Here is a 22,445-nt window from a genome sequence, read left to right on the forward strand (position 1 = left end):
CCTTGTCACGCGGGGTTAGTAAAAGTTGGGATAGGACCTCCGTGGAGAGATACAAGAACAGATAGGAGGAGAGAGAGGGAAACAGAGAGAACGGTAGATGAACGGCGACTTTATTGTGACAGTTCATCGGTTCTACACCGAACATTAACCGCGGGGAAGCGCTTCTTTGCCGCTGACGAAAGGTCGGGAGAGAGAGAGAAGTAGTGAGACGAGTAGAGACGGAGGGGGGCAGCCGACTTTCTCTGAAGTTGAAGCCAGAATTGCACTCGTTAACTGCCGGGGAGGAAGAGGAGACCAGCGACCTGCATTTTTTTTTTTGGATTTGTCAGACGAAGGAGGAGGCGGGGGGTGGGGGGAAGAAAACTCGCGAATTCAATGAACAAAAAGTTGAAGTTTGGCGTCCGCCGTGGCAGTCGGTAAATGTTGTGACACTTTAGGATATAGCGTAAATTGCTCCAGCGGTCGACGGTCGAGTGGCGGGGTAAAACCCGAGCTGTCAAACCCGATGACTACTGCAAACTGCCCCGGGAATGAGGAGCTGGACTTCAGACTGATATTCGGAGAGGAAGGGCAGCAGCAACCGTTAGGCCCTGCAGGTCAGTGGGTTTCCACTGTTCCCAGTGGCATGTTTTATACTAGTAGTAAACTTAAGGCACTTGTCGTGTAACATAAGTTAGTCAGTATCTACTGCTACTTTCAGTTAGCCCGCCGTCTTTCAGCTGCAGCCTCATACCATACAATCTGTAATGTTTTTTCTCTCTCAAATGGAGCTTTTCAAATATTACATGCCTTTTCTATACCAAGCTCGTACACACACCACCAGCTGTCATTAGCTTGTCATGCTAACATAGCAGGTTAGCAGGAGTGCTCTTATTGCCCTTGGTTGATTTAACAGCGAAAGTTTGAACTTGCAAATGTCTCCTACATTTTCTTTTTGCAACAGACTGTCTGTGAACTGTTAACCGCCTCTGAAATCTGGGGTGGCTGGGGGAGCCTTATGGCTTAGTTCCTATGTTTTAAGTGAAGTATAACTGAGAGAGTCATACACCTTGAATGTCACTAGGTACATATCCACAAAAGTAGCACATGGTAATGTTGTCAAAACTTTTATTAACTCATTGTTTACAGATAAAATGAGAAGGGAGTGCAAGATTATCCAGAAAAATAACTGACTGCATCTTGCTTTGATGCAAACAATTATTATGAAATACTTTTTATTATTATTGTTGTTATTATTGTTATTTAGTCACATGCATTATCAGTAATTAAAATTTTCAAATACAAAGTGCAAAGACGTTATGTTGTCCACTTAGTGTGCTTCAAAGACCTAAAGTAATTATTTGAAACTTATACAGATTTGTAATTTACAAAGAAATTATAAAGAAATTGTGAAAATAATTTCTTTAATATTTTAAAATTTATTTTCAGTTTCAGTTTGGGACAAACTTTAGTCAATACAAACACTACCTTTGCAGATAAATTTTTGCAGACAGGGCATACACAGAGATGAGGTGGCCCTCAGCTTTGTAACTTGACAAATTCCAGGAAGAACTTTGTTTGGACCGTTTATCACCTCATGGCATGGAGACTACTTATGTTTTCCTGTTTGGTACAAACGTGATTCCATACTGGGTCTCTGGGAGTAAAAATATTTTGAAATAAGCCCCTAGCTAATACATGCAAATTTAAATATGTGAAAGTCACATGTTTAGCAGGTTGCAAGATGAAGCTTCGGGGAAATTTTCACACTCATGGCGTATCAATTAGTTTGCTGTTTGTGGGTCATACATCACGGCTGTTGTTGTTGTCACAAATGTTAGATCTTTTTTTTTTTTTAAATTGATGCTTCATGATGATAGTATTTAAGGACATTTTCTTAAAATGCTCTTTTTCCTCATGTGGGTTTTTTTTACATCCATGGCAAGGTAAAAAAGAAAGTTAAAAACAATAGTCTTGTGATCTCAGGTGTGTCCAGTGCATTCTTTGGATTTGAATATAAACAAAAACCTCACTCTCTTTCTCTTACTGCTGCTTGCAAAGGTAATGCCTAACAAAAAGCACGAATCTTGGAGGACACCTTTTTTTTTCTTTCATCCAACTTTCTAGGACATAAATATCCCATAGAGAAGCGGTGAACTAAATAGCTCATGTAGTGGCCTTATTCATTAGTAATAAATTACATATGATCATAATTGTATTGATTAGCAGTAGAAAATAATGAAAATAATTGTACATGGAATGAATTTCTTTCTGGTGGGACAGACATTTTTGATCAATTTAAACTTTTGGGTATATATTACTCATGGGTCAACTGAAAAGCTTATTATCTAGTAGTACAGCTTGTATTATTGTATTATTATTATTGCCTTAAAAAAGAGGAAATAAACCTGACAAGCTACCCTTGATTTCTATCAGCAGAGAATATTTTTGCTTTGAAGTAGTGCATAGTAGTTGATGACTATCTTGCAAAATTTGCTAAATATTAAGATATACAGGTCACAAGTAAAATGGGAATATACTAAATGTACTGAGACAATAAATTGCCTGATTATTGCATGTTTTCATTTTGTGCCCCTCTGTAGTTGTTTTCTGTAATCTAATGGAATTCAGAAGAGCAGATTTTTCCATTTGTATATTTGGTTGTTTTTGGTTGAGGCAGCAAAGTACCAGAAAAGATTTCAAGAATCCGCTAGCAGCGGGAAAATGGCAAGAGGGTGTCACGCCACTAGCCAAGAGAGAATAATGTTTTTACCAATGCTGAACAGAAGGAACTCCCGATTTGTGGATTTTTAAATAATTACAAAAGCTTGAGAAGAATAAAATATTAAATAAACTAAAAAGAAAAACACATACCAACAAATGTGGCATTTGCAGTTATCTGATATTGCTAAAAAGTGCTTTGGCACTTGTGTAGTGACACATGCTGATGTAGTTTTGAGTATGGATTACTTATACGGTTAATAAAAGGACATTTACATATAAAATGGAGGTTTAAAGGTAGAGCAAGGGATGTAATAAGGTTATGAGATGGCTATAAACCTGCTAATTTATGTTTTTTCTGGTTTTTCTGTTGTGCTTGCACATTTGAGTTCAGCCAGAAACTTGGGCAAAGTAACAAGTTCATGAGGGTTTGGCTCGTGCAGTCTTAAATACATTTTTCCTTTTGATTTGGGGGGAAAAAAACGGGGGGAGTTCGATTTGGAGATGGTGTGAGGGGGAAAAACTGCATTTGGAATAAGCGTAGGAATAAAAGCACCACTGTGCAAGTGGTTTTAATCTGGTCTGGACTGTATGACTTGGCCAAAAATGGGGTTGGGGGAGGGGGGGGGGATGTAAGGAGGGGTGCTTGTCCAAATTAATAACTCGAGTGTATAACTGTATCACTCTGCCACAGTAACAGGGAGTTGCACACTTGCAAGCCAAAGCTCAAGTTGGGGCTTGTTTTTATAAAAACTCAAGGAACCATTGGTACAAATACTGTATTGTTACTCGTCACTTGTGATTCTACAGTTAATTCTTCAAATCTTTTATCTAAGCGTTTTAAATAGGAGTGGTAAAGGTTTCCAAAATAAAAATAAAGCAATAGCATCATATTTTCTATATATGTTTTAGCAGCTGCATAATAGGCTGTGAACCAAAGATGCTCAGGTTTCTGACAAATCTGAGCATCGCAGTTTTTATCTTATTCATACATGAAGCTGACCTGTAAATGTGTACGTAACTTTCAGCCTAACTTGTTTGCTTGCTTGTATGTATGTGAATATGATTAAAATTCGATGTAATCGTGTGGTAATGTTTACCACACCTCTCCATCTATCTTTTTTATTGTTCTGCTCCTTTTTGTCTGCTTGTTTAAGTGTCTGTCTCCTGCTCTCTCTGTTTTCTTGTTGCTCAGGAAACTGTCATTTCTTTGAGGTGAAATATTCCACTGTTCTATTCAAAGGCATTGGGCACACTTACTGTAAGGGTTTTCCCCGATTACATGCGGCTAAATAAAAGAACAATTCCCTTCGTGAAGCAGCTTAACTAGAGATCGAGAGTCTTGCTTTGTAATAGAGGCTAAACAAGTATTTTATTTGTGAAGAAAACAAATACACAAATGCTTTCATTAAAAAACAAAGGTTATGAAAGGCATTGTCTGGGGACAAACGTATGGCAAGGGTTGGGTGCACATGGACAAAAAATGCCTTTAGCTGCTGAGTCATCAGTTTGATGTTGGAGGGCTGGATATTTACTTCTCTCTTCCCGTCGATTTCTTATCTTCACTGTGCTTTACAATAAAGACAATAAACTACAAAACTATTTTAAAACAATTTCTTTGGTGCGGTATTTAACTAATAAACTATTCATTTAATTTTGCAGAATTAATAAAATGGTTCATACGGGCTAAATATCAGTGCCTAAATATGTGCTAAAAAATTAGTTAAAAGTGTTAATTAATAACAAATAATAAAATGGTAATGCAATAATTTAGTAATGCAAAAATATTTATATTTTAAAATGATATTATATTATTTTAAAATTAGGCAAACATTTTATCTTATATGTATAAGATATAAGATCTTGTGTATGTGGGTATGTATATGAGAGAGAGACAGAGAGAGGGAGGTTTCTCATTTACTCCACCAAACATATGTCTTGGCATTGTGGCCAAATACATCAAACTTTGTCTCATCTGACCATAAATCTTTCTCCAGAAAGCATGTTGCTTATGGGCAGCAAATTTCAGTTGACCTTGAGGGCATCAATTTTGGAGTAGGGACTTTTTTTCTTGTTTGGTACCCTCTCAATCCATGGGGACTGCTGCTGTTCCTGCAGTTTCCAGCTCATGACAGGCTCGAGCCTTGGTGGTTCCTAACAGTTTCCTCTCATCTGAGGGTGACAGTTTGGGTCTTCTTCCAAACCTTGCCAAAGTGGTGACACATCCGAATAACTTGAACTTGCGTACAGTTGTTTGAACTGATCTTGGAATCTGCAGTTGCTTGGAAATGCCTCCAAGAGAACTTCTCATCTTGTCTCCTTAGTTCTTATACTCTGTTCTTCGTACCTGTTAACCGAGTGAGTGTTTTTAAACAAATCCTTTTTATGCTGGCAAAAAAATATATATATCAGTTGAAACTACTCGATCATTATCACTAAAATAACTTAAAAGACATCACAGAACCTTTGGCACCACTTATGAAAACATTTAAGAGATTTTATAATTGTATATCTATATTTAAGCTTGAGTGGGTTAGAGAAAGTCCAAAATAGATTCAAACTTTGTGCACCATGTGCAAACTTGTGCATCTTGTTTTTTGAACTCAGAATCATTGCTGTACAATGATTGGGTTAAACTATCATGGCGTTAACCTCATGATAAGTGTGTGCAAACTCCTGCCCACAACTGTAGTTCAAAGATGGATGTAACCGTCAGGACGTCAACTACTGGTTTGTAAGATCCTTTTATGGAGCCTCCAGCTGCCCTTGAAAATGAGTACATCACACAATTATTATCTCACGTCTTTTGATTTTCAAGACTTTAATTAAATCGCCATAGTTAAGAAAATTAACTAATTAACTAACCAACGTAGTTCTCAAGCTTTTTCCAGTTCTAAGTCAATACCAACATTGTTTCTCACTGTGCCATACGACAGATTGGTGTGCTGTCCAGGGTGTACTGTGCCTCTTGATTAGCGGAAGGAAACTGATGTATAGACAGATGGATTTTCACTCTTTGACAAAAGCATTTGTTGGTCACAAATGGCTCAAATACAATTTGTACTGAGGATTTTTAACCACGTCTCAATTTCTTCTGCTTTAAGTGAGTCTTGAGCCTTTAAAAGAAGATGAATGTAGTAGAAAGATTGTTTTTCTCTTGTTTACTTAACTGTCAAGTTAGCTACCAGGAAAGTGCCTAACACAAAAAGAAAATCACACAGTGCCCAGTGTGATTTAGTATAAATTTTTGGCAAAATTTTAACAGCCATCTGTTTTTTGGCAGTAATAGAAATGCTCAGATGTATCGGAATTGCACCACATTTGATTGACATAAGTCTCTTGGTAAATAAGATGACATTTTTTCAGCCTGTCAGTTATAGAACTTTTTCCTTTGTATCCTAAAACTAAATGCCATTGTGAAATAATTGAAAGTGGCCATATAAGAGATTTGCATTTGATGGTTTCACAGAATGACTTAAAACATACTTTATCGATAGTATCTAATAAAGTAAGCATGTTAGTAGTTAGATAATGTTGTTGATAATTTTTTCATGTATAAGAATAAAACCACCCATCTTATAGTATGGTAAAGTATTCACTCAAATTTTTTAAAAAAGTACCGCTTACCCTTTTTGTGGCCAAGTGTGTCGTGTGAGGTGATTGAGAAAAATATTGGCGAGTATTGGGTTATGTAGGTCATGATTATGTGGTGGCCTCATTGGGTGTTAGAGGTGATCTGAGGCATAGGGAAGAAGTGCCCTTTATGGGTGGCAGAGTAGTAGATCCACTGCGGAGGTGTCTGGCTGTCTGCCCAGACATGCCATGTGGGCTTCAGATGGCTGGATGAAATGAAAGGAGAGAGGGGCACACACTCTCTAGCTGCTGCTGATTACGAACAGCAGTTTTGTGACTCGTTTACTTTGCGTAAACCTTTTCTTTGTTTCTTTTTTTTTTTTTTTGTATTCCACATGTGCTGGCTGTTTTTCTGTGTGTTTTCTTATCTTACACATTAAAAGGAGTTTTTTTTGTGGTTTGCTGGTAGTTGACATACCAGCACACAGAATAGTAGACCTGCCACCAGGACAACTAAAGCCTCTCGCTGCTTTCTCAGGATATGAAAGAGACCACCAGTGACATCAGAGAGACTGAACTAGGCTAATGAAATCTCCAGATGCCAGCCTTCACCACAGCCACTTTGATTAGTCAGGTTTGTTCTGTTAATGGGCTGTGACATGTTTCGTACCTGTAAGATTGTGCGTCTCATGCTTAAATGTGACGATATGTCAAGTCATATCTTTATCATAATGAAATGATTAGATTGGGAGCAGCTAGTGAAGACAGCTTTTTTGCCCTTATCTGTGTTGTTGTCATTGCCGAGCTTCTGTGAACCAAGAGCACGATCCTTTCAGTCCTTGTCGTGGGAAAGACTGAAAGACTGAAATTACATCGCTCTCATGGTGGACTATTTTGAGCTCCCAAAGAGAGTGGCAGAGGGCAGGCGGCAGGTTCTAGTGACTCGTCCATACTTAGAGCAAGAGAACCCCTCTTGTCCCTCCAGCCTTCAACTTTTTACTGCTCAAACACTTTGCGATCTTAAGGAGGAGAGAAGTGGAAGAATGCTGTGTGCCACAATGTCAGGTGAGTGTGTGCCGGCACTCCCAGACTCTGCCCAGGTGTGTTTTGAGTGTGTGTATTTGTCTAGACTAAAAGTCACTCAAACAGGTGTCATCACAATAAAAAGTGTCATGATATTTGTTAGAAATAATATTTAACCTTCTCTGGATAACTGAAGGAGGCATTGCATTTTTTGGTTAACTTGGAGAAAAAGGTTTCATCCGAGCTTAAATGTTCATCAGCTAATTTTGCCAGTTAATTTTTGTTTGCATTTTTTCACCTTTACTATGTTAATTTCTCTTTTGCCTGAGACTTTTTTTTTTAGGACATAATTTAATATTTGAATATTTAATTTCAATTTTAAGCTTTTTGGTCAAACAAAGTTGTTATTAGTCCTGAGGAAGTCAAGTATTTTGTTCAGTTAGTGACAGTTTTTAATCTCGAGGCAATAATATCTCTATGAAAATGGAGGTCAAACATCAGTCATATGTGAAGTCAACATGTAGAGTAAGATCACCACGTGGGTGACCCCCCAACCCTACTGATTTAAGAGATTCCTAGCACCTTGTGTGATGAATGAGACGTTTATTTCCTGGGGCGAGGCATGAGCAACTATGTATGGCATCTGTCTTGTTTAAATTTAGTGTAACTGAAGCTACCGCTGGCTGCTCTGTATCAACATGTCAGAGACTGCATTACCCCAGAGAGAAAGCTGTCGTACTCCTGCATCTAGTTTCATTTATTTTCTGTCTTTCTCCTGTCCCCTTTTGTCATGAGGTGTGGCTTGCTGGATCAGGATTTGGGTGATTTAAATCCCACTTTATCTTAGGCTGTCCCTCAAAGCCATATATCTGTCAGTGTCTGGTAATGGACTAATTCAGTTTCTCCTAAGTCCTTCTGTTCTGTTTTTAATGATCAGGTCTAGACCAGATGATCAAACTTATCAGTCGTAGAAAACTTCCCATAAATGAGAAAATGACTTGAAGCTAACCAAAAAAAGAAGACTTCTGGAGTAAGTTTTCAATAAGCAGCCAATGGGCTGAGTATACTTACTGTACTAGATGTAGATGTATGGAATGCAGACCATGTGCACATAATAACTTGTCGGGTTGTTATGTAAACTTCTGGTGCCTTAGGCCAAAAATCAATAATAAAATTTTTACTTAGCACAATTTGGCTCTTGCTATGTTAAAATAAATTGTGTATACACTGTCATATGAAGAATTATTATAGTACTGTTAAAAGGTGGTGGTACACACTGACACACAGTGTGGTGTAAATATTATATCTGGTGATTTTCATTTGACATGAAATATGTCTTTTTTTAGGTTGCATATGACTATAAACACAATTTTGTTGGTATTTAAAAAAGGTTTAACTTTGTAGAGCTTTGAAAAAAATGTGAAGGAAGGGTTTCTAGGTTTTGAGTTCTATCTGGATATATAACCACTTCCATTTGTATTTTTTGAAGGGGAAATTGCTGTCTTCCTGTTTGCTCCTTGATTATTTCCTGCTAGTTTTTCTCCTTTTTTTTGGCCTGATTTCAAGCTGATGATAAAGAGTAACATGGATGTTAGAAGGCTCTCCCCAAAACAGAGCTGGTGGACCCTTTTTTTGAGGGTACGCCACGCTTATCATGTCATTTCGTCTATCTGTGTGAAGAACTTAAGAGAATGTGAAATGTTTCTTTTGCTGCAGTAGTGTAATTTACTTATGTGTTAAGGTGGGTCAAGGCCTACAGATTTAGATAGATACTTTTGAGATTAAGAATGTGTTTGGATATTCCAGAAACAAACCATGTACAAAATAAATAGCTGGCTTTGAAGAATTTAGTCCCTTGTACAAGTGTAGTGTACTAATGCCAACTCTTCCATCTCTCTGCTCAGTATTTCTCCTCACACACTATGCCTCCTGTGCTTTCTCCTTTTCTCTGTCTCTCTTTCACTTGCTTGCTCTGTTCGTTTCTCCCTCTTCCATGCTCTTTTTCTCTCATGCTCCCTCTCCCTAGTTGAGTTTTTCAGGCACATGCACAGTCAGCTCTGACAGATTGTTTAAATGTCACCCCTGCTAGCAGTAGCCTCTGATGTTATCTCCTCTGGGTTATTGCAGGCCATCATGCAGCTAGCTTTCCTGCTCCACTGAAAACCAATACGTGCCTGTATCATCAGCAAGCTTTTGTGATTACATGTATATAGATATAAAAAACTGGTTGTTTAGAGCAGTGAAATTAAAGGGGAACTTTGACCATGCATTTTGACATAAAGGATGAACCTCTTTACTCAAAAACATGTGATTACATGCAGAACTGGTCACTTAGGGCAAAACTACTATGTGTTTTGGGCAATATTGAGAACATTATTTGAAATTACTTGAATTTTACTTATTGACTACAGAAACATGCAAATATTACACTTTAAACTTACATTTTTAAAAGTTTATTTTGCAGATCTTCACCTGAAAACTTAATTAAATTTGTAAATAAAAAAACTGAGGCACATGAGGCTGTCTGCAAGTACAGGATGCAAGACAGGAGATGAATGGCAATTAATCTAGCATAGCTCACCGCACTAACTGAAGTCAGCAATCCAAGACTAGCTGAAGTTCTGTGATGCTATGGTCAGGTCAAGGTGGTCATGTTTAGGCGTGTTTCTGACTTGGCGCCTAACTCTTACTCCCACACACTCTGTTGAGATGCACTGTTGGTTCCTCAGCCAAGCACTTTCATCAAATGTGTGATCCTGTGGTTCCTGTCACACTGAGCAGGGTTAGTCTTGCAACAACACATCAGTAAGGTAAAGTGAACCTGTCTCACCATGGTTTAACCCCCGCTTGTGTTCCCTGTTATTTGGTGAACAAATCAATGCTTTGTGAAAGCAAAACCCCCAACTGCATATTGAAGGGAGTGTGCTGTTTTATAAAAAAAAAGACAAAAATGTGGTACTGTGACTGTTTTATGTTGATTTTTTTTTTTTGTAATAATAGTTGTATATCATAATTATGATTTGCACATGCAACAGGCTAATTAGTTTTGTTGTTGGATGAAGACTTTTTTGTCATGTTTGGCTAGTTTAATTTTCTTTAGCACTGCATTGTTTAAGTTCTTCAGTTTTTAATTATAGTTTATAAATCAGTTTTATATATGAAATTTACATTAAGCATTTCATTATGAATTAATCTAATAGGTGCACTAAGTATTAACCATTAGTGAGAGCTTTTTGTAGTATTAAATAAATGTACCTCAAACACAGTTAGCGATGTGTTTGAGGTGGATCTTGGTACTGTGGTGAGTATTTAGTTCAGGTGGTTACTTGGCACTCTCTGTTTATCCCATAATGTTATCTCAGCATGAGGTTGTTAATTAGGAGCTTAATTTAGCTGCCGGCATATGTTAACATTGGCTTAGCCTTCCATTGTTAAGCCTCTGCTGGCTGGTGAGTCTTCTGTGACAGCAAAGGAAGGCTTTTTGATGTAATCTTAACATAACATTACAGGATAAGACAGTAGCACGTCTCTGCTGATGCAACATTAAAGTGAGACTCCTTTCTGAATATTATGCTTTATACGTATATTTTACTTCATGACTCCAGATAGATCCAGCCTGCCTCATTGTTCATAATATCTTCATTTCTCTTTTGCTCCATCTCAATAAATATTATGTGTACACATACCCAGCAACCTACGCAAAGAGAGATGTCTAGTAGATTTGGCCCAAACACAGTCAAAAAAGTTTGGAGCCATAGGCATAGACCAGCCCTCACAATATGATTGTGCAAGTGCGTCACAGACGATGTGTTTAGAAATGCTGGCAACCAGCCAACTGCAGATTTCTTCAAAGACCCAATAGGAAATCCTTAAATTCACTTTTTATGAGCTCTTCTGGTAATTATAGTAAAAATGAGTTTGAATCCAGAAGTTAAAAATATAAGTAATGTGTTTAATCTACATTTTTCTTAAATATTTATAAAATAGTTGTTGCCAAATCATTGTAAATTGTTCACCTAAACTGAACAAGGTGTTTGATTTTTTACGACTGGTTACAGTCATTAAGTCGCAGTTAGTTGCTGACTCCGTTTTTGGTATCACAGCAAATTAGGCCTAATAAATTCCTGACATTAAAGTATTAGATGTTGATTAAATGGAGAAAAAGGACTGATATCAGATATATAATCTGTATCTTTATTATAGATAGTTGATAGATGTCCAAAATGTTGAAAGAAAAAAAAGGAAACAGTTAAAACAATATTTCAACTTTGTACATTTAGATGTTTTACTTTTTACTATACATAGTTAAAAAAAATTTTTTAACTCTTTTTAAATATGTTAATTGATTATTTCACTGATGTATATGGTGCAGTTCATGGCATGTTGGCACACTTGCTCTGGTCCATTGATCAGCAGCTCTTGAGGAGAACTGAAAGTGGATACTGGGCAAAACACAAAGACCTCTGTACAGGGGATGTAAGCAGAGCCTGTTCTAATCAACCTGCTTGCCCACCACAAAGGGAACCCTGGCTTAGATTACCCTCCTGCTCCAGCACCACATGCTTTTGGGTCTAGTTGGTAACCTAAGACAACAATATGTATTAGTGCACACGCACAAACACATGCAAAGATCGCTCAAATACCCATACAATAAGTGCAAAAAAGCACAGGAAGGCACAGAGGCACAACCACAGGCACACAGGAACGTACACACATTCATACACCACCCACTCGTTTATACCCATAGACTTGCACATAAGCACCAAGAGAGGTCGAGAGAAAGATCTTGGGCGCACCAGCAGAGACTTGCAGCAATGAGCAATGAGTTTGTCATCTTCTTTGGGGGAGACAAATCCTTCCCTCTCTCTGTAGTAAACTAGACTTTCTGAGAATGTGGGCCTGTGTGTCACTGCTGGTCACAAGACCCTGACACACTTTGTGTGCAGTGAAAGCAGGAGGCGGGAGGGACAAAGTCTCTGCGGATTATCCCCCAAGTGAGAATCCCCATGCAGTGTGACGGTCAGCCAGAGGCCCGTTGAGCTTCCTGTCAAGGAGCGAATACCACTATTGCCAGTGGATCAGGCTGCTCCCTGTGGTTACTGTAAAAACACAGTGGCCTTGGTGGTGTGTCAAAAACATCCACCATTCCATGCTTCACTGAAAGATCTCACAGTGAGGTGGAGCTATTATTAGCTTAGGTACAGCAAAGCCTCTTAGAGATCTTTATTTAACCAGATTGGCTGTCTAATGTATGGACACTTGAGGAGTTTGTGACGCACAGGGCTTTCGGGAACAGGGCAGAGGCTTTGCAACCAGTACCATTGATAAAACAACAATGCTACTACTGTCCTGCTCCTCTCTTCTCCTCTGGTCTCCTCTCCTGCCCTCTCCTGCCCCACCCTGTCCTACTCCCCTTAAATGACTGGGGTTTGGCTCTGACAAGGGGGTTCCCCACCGCACACCAGTTTCCTTGCACTGGAAGGTTTTAGGTAGCAGGCTAATCTTAACTCAAAGCAAGGAAAGGGCTGTGAGCCAGGTAACGTTGTCGCCCCCGATCTGACCCTCATCGGCTACCTATTTTTTTCACAGTCTATTGAGGTGGATAAAAATACACAGAAGTGTAACAGTTGATAAACTTTCTTACCTAATTTTTACCTGTAATATAATAATAAATAAGCTACTATAAAACACAGAGAAGAACTAATATGATAATCACCATTAAAAGATATAAATTTAAACTTTGAACAACTGTGGTGTAACAGTTCCATAACTGAAGTTGATGAATTGTTACACCACTGATACCGTAGGACTACCTGGCAGAGGGATTTCTCATTTGTCATCTGAGGAGACTGAGTCATGGACTTTTCTAGAGACAAGTTGCTCTCATTACTTTCACCAGGCCAACACAGGCATCTAATGGAAAATCCAAGACTCCCTCACAGTGTTTTTTAAGTGTCTTGAATACAAACAAGATCCAAACAAAGTAATTATGTTTGGATGAACATAATTGCATTATTAATAATTATGATTTCTTTATTACATAATTAAATTATGTTGAAGGAGCATTAAAGTACATTTCTGCCTACTTTGGTTTATCTAGAAGTCTTTTTATTTAAAAGTCACCTTATCTTTATCAGATAACTTCCATTGTCTTTATAGTAATAAACCAGCTTAGCCTTCATGGATCTAAGTTTAACAAAAAAACAAACAAACAAAAAACTCTGTACGTAATAGTATAGTTGTAGTAATTTGGGCACAGTAAAAGGTTAAGTTGGTATAATGTCAGACTTGTGGGCACATTTTGTGGCAAAGTTCACACAGTTTCTCATAATTTGTGTGAGTAGCACAAAGACAGCAGCTGATTACCATTCAGCCTCTGGAAATGGCTGACCCTATTTTTAAAATTAGTTCATTAGCTTGTGTTATTTGCAAAACCCAGACAAGAAAACTAGAGGATTCATATTAGCAGTCAGTTTATAACTTCTGTGACTGTTATGTAGCAATTTAGCAATTGCTAGTATAACCAAGCCCTTTCGCATTTAGCATAGCCTTACCGACTGCAAAAGCTAATTTCCTGATTTGTGGTGATAGCTTATGTTCTTGTTATGGCAGGAGAACACTACTACATTATTTGAGTGCAATGTTACATTTTCCTTTCCTGGCCTGTATGGTGTTAAGCAACAGCACCTCCTCAGAGAAGCAAGAGGAAAGTATATTTTTTTACTGTTCTCTTCTTTCCATTTGGTACCTTCTTTCCTGTCTTTCTCTTTTTAAAATTTTTGTTTATTACGACAGTTAACTCAAATGATACTCTACTCTAAACATGACTGAGTGCTACATTAAACTGATATTTATATATCTGCTCCTACCTTCTCCTATTTCTCTGTAATTTTACAATTGTACAGTGCAGATATTTGAGAATAAAAAACACTCTTGCAAGATTGTCCTGGACAATATATGCAGCAGTTCAATAAGAAGTAGTAACATACATTAATAATGCACCCATAATTCCACAAAAGTACCACATACACAAAGACCATGCAAGTCTTCCAAGCTAACGTAAAAGCATCAGAATAAATGTAAATATTTTAATATGCAAGTGTTAGTTGAGATCGGAAGAAACAAATATACTTTTGTATTTACACTAATCATCATGACTGTGCATAGTTGAACATTTTTGCAGCCCAGACAAAAGAACAAACTGCAGTCACCAAAGTTACATGCTTATAAGTTTCTGTAGTCTGTCATTTCCCAGTTGAGATTCAGAATCAGAGGATACACTTATTCAAATTAGAACAGCTTCCTCCTCCTCTTTCTTCTTCTTCTTCTTCTTCTTCTTCTTCTTCTTCTCTTCTCTTCTTGTCCTTCTCTTGCTCTCTGTCAGTCAGATGTTGTCGTCAGAGGATACACTGCTGGGTCTTGTGACAAGCAGGCAGGGCCAGTGAGAAGCTGAGCAGCTATAAATAACAGGCTTGCTGCTGCCGCCACTTTTGTTGCTGTTGGACACAGATGGCAGGCAAAATCCTGGATACATACTCTCTTTCCAAAATTATTTTGCTTTTTATGAACTTATTCAAAACTGGCCTTGACATCTGATTTGACAAACCTGTCATACCGCTGTTATCAGTCCATCACTTAAAGAGGAAATATTTATGAGAAGCCCCAATTTAAGGTCGTTCTATCTGTGTTTGACAATTTAACAAAGATTTAAGTTTTGTTATAGCCTTGATTCCTGTTTCAAATCTAAGAAAGCTGTATTTTTAGATGGGTAGGTACGTTCAGGGAATATGGGGAAGTGTTTTGCAATGATTTCACAACCGTATCCTGTACAGGCTACAGTGTGGTTTTAGCTAAGCTTACTCATTGATGTCGTATTTGAATGTTTTGCACTTCTTTAAGTGATGTAAATCTTTTTTTTTTTTTTTTTTTTTATGTTTTTACTTTTACACTAGAGTAGACCTTATATTCATCATAGAATGAAGGCTTTACAGAAAGTCTGATGTTACATGATGCCTACATTGTTTTAATTTGCTAATCTCCATTGAATATGTACTTTTTGTAAAACTTTTTTGTGTGGTAAAATATAGTATATAAATATAAGTTTAAGTTTTGAACTTGCCTTTTCTGTCTTTGACCATGGCAAAGAAGTTTCATAGTTGACTTGTAGAAGTTAGTTCAAGCAAGTAATCGACAGGTAATAAGAAGCCCTTAAAATATGTATTTTTACAAGTACAAATGAAGCAAGCCAGCAGCACCCGCAAAAGCAGTAAGGATTTTGAATGTGTCGCCACAAGAAGTGTTGCGACTGTTCATGTAAAGTTAGATGGAAGGGCCATGTCTTTCAACCACGCTTGAGGTTGGTAGATGATGCATATGTGTTTGGAGGTTAGATTTCAAATTCTTGTGGTCATCTTCTCAAAATGACCCAGGACTTTGGCTTTCCTGCCTGTCAAACTAAATTAGGATCTAATAACAAGAAGGACCAGCAATTTAAACATTAAGACTGAGTCTCATCGTTTTCAGTATGGTCTTTTTTGTCTTGCATCCAGCCATCAATTCAAAACCTTGTTTGACTAAGACTTGTCAGTGAGTAATTTTTGGTTAACTGTTAGAAGACACAAGTGTCATAAGCAGAAACTTTGCACATGAGGCCAGTGAAGGTTTTTATAGGTGACAGTATCTCTGCAAATGCAACACATGTGAAACACTAAGAGGGATTTGGGGGGTACTCCAAAGGCAGCAGTAGAGCATAGCAATGGAAGTATATCAATAAACGCCAACGAAATAGTGCCAATGCACACAATTGCCTCTCATCTATTTGTTTGTGTGTGGTTGTGTTTGTGTGTGTGTGTGCATATGCTGGCTGTGCCGGATGACCTTTGGTATAAATAGCCTGCCGGCACTAGTTGTGATGACAGCCGACAGCACGCACCGTTGTGTGAACTTGTTTCCTGAGTAGTGCTGTTCATCGGTTATCCCTCTTGGAATGATGCCTGTATGACTGTCTGCTACCCAGCAACACCCTGGCATCTGATTTCCTGAAACTGGACTCAAGCACAAGCTCGCGAGACAACCACAAAAATTAACACATAACCTCATTTTTTAAATTTGACTGACCATAAAAGAGGTTTGTGTGTATTCCTTGTGTAGTGAATAGTTATTTGAAAACAAGAGTGGAACAAGCTAAATACACTTACTAGTACTAGGAGAACTGTATGGTCAGACAGTGGACACATTGCGTCTCTTTTTATTCCTTTTAAATGTAATAGACCAGGAAGCCTATAGCAGATATTCAGACCTCAAAAATTCTCACAGTGTCTTGGTTCCTTTAATTTTGACATTTTAGTTTTGGTGCTATAGCCTGAGATTGGTCAGTTTGGTCGACCTGGTTAAGTCGTACTCAGGAACATGTAGGGGAAAACCCAATAGACACATTGCTATATCCTAATCTTCTCTTCCTTTCTTCTCATAGATCTGGAGCCTGATGACAACACATCATTTTATATCTTGAATGTGGGCCAGCCCCAGTCTGTGGTCACTAACCACCAGTCTATGAGCTTGCCTCGCCATGGCATGCCATCTCACTCCCCGATCATCAACACTTCACGCCTTCAGACACAAAAACCAGGATCTGAGCCCCCAAGCTATGATACACAAGACTCTAAGTATGGTACCTCCCCCATGCTGCCTTCTGCTCCTGTGGAGGCACCAAAGGCCTTTGAGTGCCCAAGTATCCAGATCACATCTATCTCCCCAAGCTGCCCGCAGGAGATGGATGCTAACCAGGAGGATCTAAGGGCCAATGGCCCTGATGGGGACTACCATAGTGACAGGCCCTTGTCCAGGGACCACCTGTATTTGCCACTGGATCACTCCTACCGGGATTCTTCTCTCAGCCCTAGTCCATGCAGCAGCCTCTCATCTAGGAGCTGGTTCTCTGATGCCTCCTCTTGTGAATCATTTTCACATGTCTATGATGATGTTGACTCAGAGCTGAATGAAGCAGCAGCCCGCTTTAACCTGGGCTCCCCTCTCACTTCCCCAGGCTGTCCCTCTCCTCAAACTGGTGGAGGTGGAGTTATGGAGGAGCAGCCCCACTGGCAGCACCACCAGCCCACATTTGTGCACCAGTCCCACTCCATCAGCTTGTCTCCTAGACAGTCGCCCTGCCACTCGCCGCGTACCAGTGTCACTGATGAGAACTGGCTCAGCCCACGTCCACCTTCCAGGCCTTCCTCACGTCCCACCTCACCCTGTGGGAAGAGGCGTCACTCTAGCGCTGATATTTGCTATCCTGGCTCTTTATCTCCCCATCACTCACCCACACCCACGCCGGGACCTTCACCTAGGGGCAGCGTGACAGAGGACACTTGGGTTGGCAGTCCTTCTGTAGGCATGTCACCATTTCAGTGCTGCCCATCAGAGGCAGACATCCCTTCCAAGACCAGAAAGACCTCACAGGACAGAACAACTATGCAGACCGGGAAAGGGGAACTGGGACTAGATGACCAGGGAAATATGTCTCCTAATTTAGACTCCCCTTCAGACGAGGCCTTGCACAGCTTGAAGAAGGATGGGCCTGCTGAACAGTTCCTCTCGGTGCCCTCGCACTTCTCATGGAATAAACCCAAGCCTGGTCATACACCTATATTCAGGTAAATATGTTAATGTTAAAGGAGTGAAAGCAGGAAGAAGTGAAGGATTGTCACATAACAATTTATATTCAAATGTATTCAAATGCTGTGGAAGAGTCAGTGGGAGATAAACTGTCTGGGGAAAAAAAATCAGTTGAGAGCAAGGGGTAATTCGCCATATTGTTAAAAGAAGTTTATTTTATAATATCCTTATGTTTTACTTACTATTTCTTTAAAAGAAAAGACACTTTCCAGACATGGGACACCAGGGTTTTTCCTGGCAGAACACTAACTTTTGGGTAGTGTCTATACATGAACAAGAGTGATTTTTTTTTAAACATTTAGACTTGGCCTAACTCTGACAGAGCCACTCTACACATTCTCAGTATTTTCTGTGTCCAAAGGAGTTGTTGGACTTATGGGAACAAGCAATTTCATCCTCAGTGTATTGTAGAAATACTTTTGAACATTTAAGACTTTGTGTTATTATTGCTATTAGCAGAGTCTCTTTGCCCCTCTATCTGTGGTGTAGGATTTGGAATAGCAAATATTAGTTATAAATTAAGACCACAGCAAACTAGAATAGGATATGCTTAAATAAAATACATTCTCTAGCAAGAACAGAAACTGACAGATATACGTGAGAGGCATGTGTATGCCTTTCTTGCATTTCTGTCGATGCAATTGAATGCAGTATGGACTGTTTTGGTGTTAAAAGTCATATAAAAATGTGATCTGCTAAGATTTCTTTTGTGGCTTTTACAAAAAATTTGACAAAGGTACTCAATTGTACATATGTCATTAGTATTAGAATAAGAGATTCTTTGTGGATGGCATCCAGAATTGCCATGTGATGTGGCGATAGCAGTCCCTTCATCACCATTTTGTGAATTATTAATTTGATCACCACTTTGTAAAACAGCACGTTGTCAGTCTCAAAAACACTTAGTAGGCCAAGGTTAGTCCACAGACCTGAGTGGTGAATGTTTTTATGAGTGTTGTGAGCTGTCATAAAATTTCAAAACCTTTTTTGATCTAGGTGAGAACTGTAAACTCTACAGTGCAGCAAATTTGAATCATGGTGCATGGTATATGAATAATAGGATGGCACTCTGTAGATCAGTATGGGCCATAATGAGGGAACTTTGAGTTATATATTAGCACTGTGTGCGTGTAAGGAAACGCAGCATGTATTCAAAAACCTACCAACATACACAGAAATATGAGGCGAAGTGTCCTGTCTGTTCTCCAATGTGTGTAGCAGATGAAGACATGGCCTTGTTTATGTATACTGGCCCCTAGCACTGTAAATCAGCACAGGGCACATATGGCATGAGGGGTACACACAAATACACACACAGGGACATCCATAGACATAACACAAATGCTTGCTCACTTAGCCATAACACTATCCAGACAATAATAGGGTCAGATTTATGATGAGTCACAATTAGATTTTTGCACTTTGACCTTCTAAAGGTCTTTTCAGACATGGGATTTGTGACATTAAAGGCTACATCAATCTGTGAAAGGGACAAATTAATGCAGACACAGGTAAGTAAATGTTCTCCATGGCTCCACTGAGACATTGCCACGATGTTGATGAAATTAGCCACGGTAATTAGGTACGCAGTGAAATTTTACAACATATCAGTTAACATGTCAGATTCTTATTAACTGGTGGGGATATAGTTTGGTAATTGATATGCTAGTTATTTAAGTAGTGATGAAAATGTTTCCATACAGATTTTTGTAAACTTTGGTAAACAGATCAGACAGTTACTAAACAAAAGTCTGAAGTGAAGTAAACGGAGCGATTTTCTTTTAGATCCTGATTGGCACATGCTTGGGATAATTTATTATATGTACTTATTGGTTATCTCTGTGTTACGTGTATAAATGCACACACAACTCTTACTTGGGAGAAAATCTAGAAAAAAAGACTTTTAAAGCAAAAAATTAACTTTAGTTCCTGTTGATTTTTTTGTCAAAATTTACATTTGTTTTGTTAGTTAATTGTCCTGTCACAGGCTCTGTCTTTATCAAGGATCAAGGTTTTAAATGTCACTAAAATGTGCTGCACTTTGTGCCGTGTATAATCTCGCAAATACACACAGTATCAAATTAGTTCGTAGAGTTTGGCTAACCTTAGCAGTCTTAGCAGCAGTACCCTTGATTTCATTCACGCTAGTGTATGCAAACTGGTGCAGAATATCACTTCGGTTTATATTCGGTTTACTTTCCCACTCGCTTGTTTACAACTTGAATTTGCAGGAGGATAGACTGAGACATAGCCGTCTGTCAGAATTGCAGCCCCGGGTAATAGCCAGTAGCACTTTAATATCTTTGTACCACTTTGTACTGCAGTTGTAAGTTAATAAAATAAGAATGTACATTTAACCAACTGGGATTTCTGGCACCGAGTAGCGAGGGCAGCAGCAGTTGTCAACAAATGGCTGGTTGCTAGTCACACATGTCATTAGCCTTCATGATTAAAGACTTTATGGTAAATTTAAAAGTTAAAAGAAACATTTCAATTAGAACTGGGCAATAAAATGAAAACTCATTAGCAATATAAAACATTGTCAGTATAAAGTCCATCCATAGAGGTAGTGGTATAGAGATAGTTTTGTTTTGTTTTTGTTTTTATTTCTTTGGAGGTGAAAAAAGCATTTTCCCAGTTCTTTTGTGTTCTGCCTTAACACTTTAACAAAATCAGAAGTAAAAACTCTAATCAGAAACGGTGATTTGATTGTTTAAATGAATTAACTTCAAGCATTTTTTTTTTTATCCATGCCTTTCTTATTTAAGCTAGTAGATGCTCATATTGGCATACACAGAAACTTCAGATGAAACTTCTCACTGTTTGTGTTTTGCAATACTCATGTTAAGTTGCCTGCATACATAAACATCTCGGTCAGTAGCAGTGTTTTGAACAGATGTCCCACATGGAATGAAAAATTAGCGGGGAGTTGACACTTGCTCTTACAAAGAATTTTGTCATGCTCTACTTCCTGAGCTGTCTGCAGTGACAAATTGATGTCATTTGTAACGTAAGCTTTATTTTAAGCAAAAGGTCCATTTTACTTGGTGATAAATGTTTTGTGTGCAGCTCCTCCCAGTAAACAGCAACAACACTAGCTTAGATTAGATTTTTTTTTAACAAAAAGTGAAAGTAACAGAAAGGACAAATATGAAAAAGAGTGATGGAACTCTCACATAAAAAAAAAATTAAGGGATCAGCAGAAATGGCATTATTGTTTGAAGATCATGCATTTTATACTTGCTGCTAAATCGTGGACAAGCCCATTAAGATGTGCTGAATTAAAGTACTTTAAAGTAAAGAACTTGCAAATAAAATGTTATTAGACCTTGCAATTTTTGCAGCTTGTGTGGATGGCAAGAATACCTCATTATATGGAAAGGATGAAAGTGGGACCATGGAGGCTATAGCGAAGACTAGGTTGTGGGAATGTTATTGGATGAGGAGCACCTACACTATGGCTTAGACATTTGAGAAAGGTTATGCTATGTCAGAACAGAGGCCACTGCCCTGCCTCGTCACAAGCTCATATTTCCTCTGTCCTCTTCTGCTCCTGTCGCCATAGCAGCCATGCAAACCCACACTACGTCGGTGGTTATGTCATGGCTACTAGGAGGAAAACATAAGGGTTGGGATGCCTCTGTTACATTGTGTGGGAGCTTCGATATTGTTCCATGCTCTCAGTCAAATTCTAGTTTGAAAAGTTAAATTACTGAGATTGGCAAACTGATGATTTTGAAATTGACATAGTGCTACAATTTATTTGTTTATTTTTTAAATTTATAATGGCACCAAGACAAAATAACCTATAGTAAGACAGGAAGGAAGGAGAAAGAAAAATAAGTAAACAAAATCAAGCATTGCTGAAAGTGTCAGAGTATTTCCATGTGCAACATTGCACCATACATATGATTGGCACATCTTTGTGTAAGAAGTTACATTTTAAAGTGGTAGGAGAACCTGTATAGTATAGCTAGTTGGTGTGAAATCAAAAGCTTCGGTTAGCTGGAAAAAAACATTTATATAATATCCGAGACTTGCCTTTTCACTCTAAAAATAAGTCTTCCTTGTGGGTTTATGTTGTTTGGTAGTTTAAGAAGTGAAACGGCTCCACTGAAAGCCTGACTCACATGTCCTTAATTCAGTTTGATCAGACTGCTCATAAGAGGCCTCTCAAAATGGAAAAGTGAGTCGGCTATACTGGCTAAAACTTTACAAACTTTCCTCTAAAATTATTTGGGCTGTCAAAATTCTGTCATACCGTTTAGAGTAAATTTTGATGCTCAAAGGCTGCACCTTCTAAAATAGGGCACTGCACAAAGAGCTTACAGTGGTGAGTACTCAGGCACAGATCATTTATAAAAATTACTTACACCTATAATTGTCTAAAGTACTGAGACAATAATGGATTCAGTCCTTTAATGCACAGCTGCATGTATTCACATGCATCCGAATACGTGTGTTGTACTAGT

General features: G+C 38.5%; 1 protein-coding gene across 2 annotated transcripts in view; it reads left to right on the forward strand.

The window, feature by feature from the left end:
- Positions 1-22,445, forward strand: part of nfatc3a (nuclear factor of activated T cells 3a) — a 58,472-nt gene continuing 36,027 nt past the window's right edge. Inside the window, exons 1-2 of one of the 2 annotated variants that reach the window (XM_084930508.1) lie at positions 1-596; positions 16,769-17,951. In XM_084930508.1, coding sequence (XP_084786634.1) covers positions 506-596; positions 16,769-17,951 — 1,274 coding nt within the window. In that variant the 5' untranslated portion in view covers positions 1-505. Of the gene's footprint in view, positions 597-3,383; positions 7,339-16,768; positions 17,952-22,445 lie in introns of those variants that run through there. The other variant, XM_084930500.1, reaches the window with a different exon arrangement.

Source organism: Perissodus microlepis, chromosome 1, assembly GCF_051167445.1.
Source record: "Perissodus microlepis isolate ML-2025 ecotype Zambia chromosome 1, ASM5116744v1, whole genome shotgun sequence".
NCBI lineage: Eukaryota > Metazoa > Chordata > Actinopteri > Cichliformes > Cichlidae > Perissodus > Perissodus microlepis.